The sequence below is a fragment of the Drosophila nasuta genome, chromosome 2R (genome assembly GCF_023558535.2).
Source record: "Drosophila nasuta strain 15112-1781.00 chromosome 2R, ASM2355853v1, whole genome shotgun sequence".
Classification (NCBI taxonomy): Eukaryota; Metazoa; Arthropoda; class Insecta; order Diptera; family Drosophilidae; genus Drosophila; species Drosophila nasuta.
In genome coordinates, this window is record NC_083456.1 from 29,883,287 (window position 1) to 29,888,495 (window position 5,209).

General features: G+C 41.9%; 2 protein-coding genes across 2 annotated transcripts; one reads left to right on the forward strand and one right to left on the reverse strand.

The window, feature by feature from the left end:
• Positions 1–427: 427 nt before the first annotated feature.
• On the reverse strand, positions 428–3,382 carry LOC132786378 (dual specificity protein kinase TTK). The gene is made up of 5 exons (XM_060792892.1): positions 3,117–3,382; positions 2,986–3,063; positions 1,943–2,926; positions 1,330–1,885; positions 428–1,268 (listed from the first exon to the last, which is right to left on the reverse strand). The coding sequence occupies exons 1-5, from the start codon at positions 3,245–3,247 to the stop codon at positions 1,149–1,151; spliced, it is 1,869 nt and encodes a 622-aa protein (XP_060648875.1). The 5' UTR covers positions 3,248–3,382; the 3' UTR covers positions 428–1,148.
• A 226-nt stretch (positions 3,383–3,608) lies between these two features.
• On the forward strand, positions 3,609–5,188 carry LOC132786380 (transmembrane protein 192). The gene is made up of 4 exons (XM_060792894.1): positions 3,609–3,896; positions 4,084–4,216; positions 4,503–4,779; positions 4,835–5,188. The coding sequence occupies exons 1-4, from the start codon at positions 3,748–3,750 to the stop codon at positions 5,062–5,064; spliced, it is 789 nt and encodes a 262-aa protein (XP_060648877.1). The 5' UTR covers positions 3,609–3,747; the 3' UTR covers positions 5,065–5,188.
• Positions 5,189–5,209: the final 21 nt, after the last annotated feature.

Genomic DNA, 5,209 nt, shown 5'->3' on the forward strand with positions numbered 1-5,209 from the left:
GGCGAGAGAAAAGTAAATTAATTATTCTAAATCCACAACCACACATTGCTGCTGCTGTTGCACATGCCACATGCCACATGCCACATCTAGAGACAGTTTAGAAACACACACACACACGCGTATTTGTTTGTAATTTAATTTATATACACATACAATATTATGCTATATTCTTTGTGTTTAACCTGCATTTAAAAACCACGTCAAAAGTGCGCGCTAACCTATTAATTGTTTTCCTGTTTCTTTACTATTTTGTTTTCCATTGTTTGTACATGTTTTACTTAAGTTAAGCAAACCGAAATTGAAATTCTTTGGCGAATTTCAAAAGGCCAAACAACAACCAATCAAATTGTAAAGAGATTCAATTGTCAGATGGAAGAGGAACGAAAGTGAAAGTGAAACCAGTAGTAATTGTAATTGTGCATCGAGATTTTTGTTTATTTTTTATGTTTTTTTGTTTGTTCAATTGTTCAGTTCTGTGTAAAGTGAGAGAGAGAGAGCGAGAGCGCAAAAAAGTAAAAAGTATTTCGAGAAAGTAGCCGCAGCAATAGAATATGTTAGTAGAGCAAATGGTTAGCCGACAACAGCAACATTTAATTAAGCGTATGATAAATAAAATAAAACAAAAACAAAAAAAAACCAACTATTTTTATATACATATAAAATGAAAACCATTAACAAAAAGTAAATAAAGAACTTAAATCTAATTGATGAGTAAATGAAAAACACAAAACAAAAAAAACAAGCGCAGTTGATGAAGATGGGGTAAAAGCAACAACATATAACGTAATGAGGAGATGGAAAGCGAATTAGTAATTAATGTTGCGTTAATTAAACAACTAAAGCGCAAGAATTAAATTAGGCAAACAAACAAATTGATGAACAAACAGAATGAGAGAGGGATAAATGGAAACAAAAGTCGCAAAGGGACAGCGCGTTGTTATAAATAAATAATAATAAACAAAATGAAACACTACACGCCCTAGCATTAACGCATTATAACAATTTATGATGTATAATTTATGCTAAAAACGAGAATTAAATACACACACACATATGACAAAACTCCTGTGCATTTCTTATATTTAAATCATTTCTTTTGTGCATAAATAATTGTACGAATATGACATAGCTTAAATGTGGATGTGGCATCAATGCTTGGCCGCCAGCTGAAGATTCTGTAGGGGAATGACCATGTGGAAAGGATACTGCAACAGCTCCACACACGAAGGCCGCTTCTTGGGATTCAGTTGCAAACAGTTCTTGACCATCTGCAAGTAAATTTTGGATTGTTAAAAAGTGTACTATCTCTACTATGAACTCTATATTTACGTGGACTAGCATCAGAGGATAATAAATGGGCAGCGCAGGATACTCGATGCTGCTGCTCGGATTCGCAATTGCGTTCATCTTCGCGTTGATGTTGCGTATGTGGCCAAAGGGCGTCTTCTGATATAGCAGCAGATACAAGATGCAGCCCAGCGACCACACATCCGACTTGGTAGAGATCTTAATCTTCGGCTGATTGCCGCCACGCATGGGACTGGTGCCGCTAGAGATGTCGGTCAAGGCCTCGGGACTGATGTAGTTGAACGTGCCAGCTTGCGAGAATTTGATGATACTTGTCGAGTCCACCGCAATGTTGCTGGCAATACCAAAGTCAATCAGCTTGAGCCTGCCATTGGCCATGAGAAAGTTGGCTGGCTTCAGATCAGAATGTATAACGCCATGCTGATGTATATAGTTGACGGCCTGCAGCATTTGATAGAGTATATTCATCAGATTGTACAGTGGCAGATTGGTGGTGAATCCCTGGAGTATCTTGTTCAAATCACAATCGCCCTTCTCCATCACCAGGTACAGCTTGGACTCAGCACGCAACAGTTCACTAAACAATAAAATTGAGATTACTTTGATTGACTCTTAGCTTTGTGGAACAACTCACTAATCGTAGAGCGAGACAACGCAAATGTTGCCCTGCAGTTTCTCCAGCAGCTTCGTCTCATTGAGATATCCCTGCACCACGAGAGGATCGGCTTGAAGATCGACCACCTTCAAGGCAAACTCCTTACCATTATCCTGGCGACGCGCCAAGTAAACGGAACTGGAGCCACCGCTGCCCAATTTCTTGACCATCTGATAAGCGTGTTGCTTGATTTTCAGTACATTCGAGTTGGCTTTGGCAGCATTATCTGGCTTGTCAGTTGCTGTGGCAATGGGCAGTGGCAGTTCTGGAATTGCGGCTTTCAGCTGCTCCGCTTGACCAAAGGCGCCTTCAAGTGACTTTTTTGATTTTCCGCTTGGCGGCATCTCTTTGAGCTGCACTGGAGGAGCAGCCGGTGTCTCAGGACTCTCACTGATGGTGTCACACAGAGAGAAGGTCAGACTATCGCTGGCAAAGGGCGCATTGCGACTGACGGTCATAGGCGTCTGGAAGAGCACTTTTTGGAAGCGAAACTCATTGTCCAGCTGCTCGTTGCGCGTCTTTTGTGCGGTTCGTCGTGAGCTAATGCTGCCCACCTGTGGCGTCACAAACTCCACCTCGGGCTTCGCTTGCGACTTGGCCGCAGCTGCTGCTGGAGCGGTTCTCAGTGGTGTTTGGCTGTCCAACGCCTTGCGATGCTCGGAAATGATGTGCATCGATCGTGGCGGAGGTTTCTTATTGGGGATATGTTGTGCCTGCTTTGGCGATTTGTTGGTAGTGCCACTACAGTCGATGCCCATGTTTCCAAAGCGTCCCAAAAACGACAGATTGGAGTCATTCGGCTTCAATGGAACGCCAGCAATCAAAGGTTCACTGGTTGTGCTGCCCGTCAGCTCTTGCACTGGACTGAGTACAAAGGAGTCGTTGAGAATGGCGCAGTTGAGATTGTGATCTTCATCATCGCTATCCGAGTCCATCATGACCATCTCAGAACGTCTTCTAGGCCTAAAATTGAAAAATTATTTAGGCTGCCGATCATGGTGATCTACCTTGTCTCAACTTACAGCATATTGAAGCTGGGTGTTGCCGCATTGAAATTTGTCTTTGGCTCTTGTGACACATTCTCCTTGTCCGCATTGTTACTGTAATAAGCTCGGCCTTAACTTTACTACTAATTTAATGAATATTATCTTACATAGCTTGCGGTTTCCTGTCGCCAATTGGATGCGCGTCCGTTGGCTTGCAGGGCGCTGTGCTGCCTTCATCTTCCGAATCCGAGTAAAATGCCAACAAATCTCTAACGCGGCGTGGTGCAGGTGTAGTCATTTATAACTTGTATTTTGCTGCCAATTGTTAAACAATTTTACCGCAATTTGAATTTGCGCAACAACAAAAACTTTGAATTGTTTATCAAGCCAAGAGATGCAATAGATTTATCGATATATCGATAACTCATTAATGCTAGAAGTATGCTTAGAAAATGCAAATTTGTACCAGAGGTTGCTACTTTTAAAATATAACCTTCAACTATTACCTGATTTACTTGTAAATGGGCATTCTCAAAAACTTACAAAAGAAATTTACGTTAGTTGATCAATAAATAAAGTGCGCTGTTATCTGGCAACGCTTCGCACAGCTTATATCACTGTGTATGGTATATTGTGGTATATTTTACGTCGTAAACTAGTATTGCTTTCAAATTGAACTGACGGTCACGCTGACGCTGCGGGCGCACCGACAATAATAAAAAACAAACAACAAACAAAGCCCATTTATTTTGCTGTTTAGGTGCAGTCCATTTGAAGCTCAACGAACAACGCAACAACATGGATTCCGATGCAGCAGCTGGCGCAGCTATTCAAACCGGCAGTGGAAGCCAAGGACAACAGAATCGCGACACTGACGAGCTGCTTGATCCCGTGCTATTCTCTAACGACAATGGCGCATATAAGCTGAAAACCGTGCCTGCATTTAGGTATGTACGCATTCTCTCACACATACCGCCACATAGCCGGCAGCTATGAATCACAGAGTGTGAAAGAGTGATGCTATTGCTGGCTGGCTTGTTGCTGATACCAGCAGCGTAACGAATCACAACGCAATTAACACACACACCACTGGTACAATGAATGTACTTTACTTTTTTTATTTAACATTTTTAGTATACATTTGCTTATCTCGACGATCATTTCGTGTGTGGGCATTGGCCTGGCGACCCTGTTCCCAGAGGATCGACGCTGCGATGCCTACTTTATAATGCTCTACTTGCGCGCCACCTTCTGGGTGATCACTTTCGTGAGTATCTCCTGTAGAGTTTAACCGTTTGTCTGATTACCGTTTCCCGTTTACCCGATTGCCATTGAACGCGACCTATCTCAATCCATAGACCGTATCAATATCATTAAAAGTTGTATTATACACATTACATGGCAATATATTGGTCTTAATATTTTTATTTAACGATTTAATCATTCAATTTAAATTAAAAAAGACTAAATTGCCATTGCGTAGAATCCTATATATGTACATACATATATTGAAAAGTACCCTAAAATAATCATTTTGTATCTTTTTTGCACAGCTCTTTGATCACTTTGTGAAGAAACAGCATGATAATCTCCGCATGAATGGCTATCACGATTTCCATCGAGAGACGAGCATGCAGAAGGGAGTGCCACTGCAAATTGTGTCGCTGTGGAACTCGATGCTGCTCGGAGTCCAGGCCCTCATCCATCACTATTATGGCAATGACTTCGAGAAGCATTGCGCCGAGGGCTGGCTGTCGCCCATCAGTTACATTACCACCTTCAATGTGGCCGAGAATCTTCTGCTCGCCGCCACCCATGGCTGCTATATAAGTGAGCATAATCCAGTTACTATTATAAACAGTTTTACATCCTTTTTCTCCCCTAGATAAAGTAGTGAAGTTCAATAAGGCAAAGCTGGCGCCAGATGTTTTGCGTGGCGCAGATCGTGCCAGCGGTTCTTTGGGTCTCATGCAGCCGGGAGGCGACACCGCTGAGCTGCTCGAGAGGCAAGCGGATCTGATCAGTTATCTGAAGGATCACACATATAAGATCAACCAGAAGCTGCACCAGATGCAGACGAATGTGCGTCCGTTGCGTGTGCCGCAAATTCCTTAAAATAAGGCAAACTGGCTAAACAATTGGACTAACAATACGTAATCCTACAGTATACAAAACAGAAACAAATCAAATCAAAAACGACATATGCTCTTTTTTTAAATTAAACTTAATTTTCATTTTATCAATTTTATTTTATTGTTCA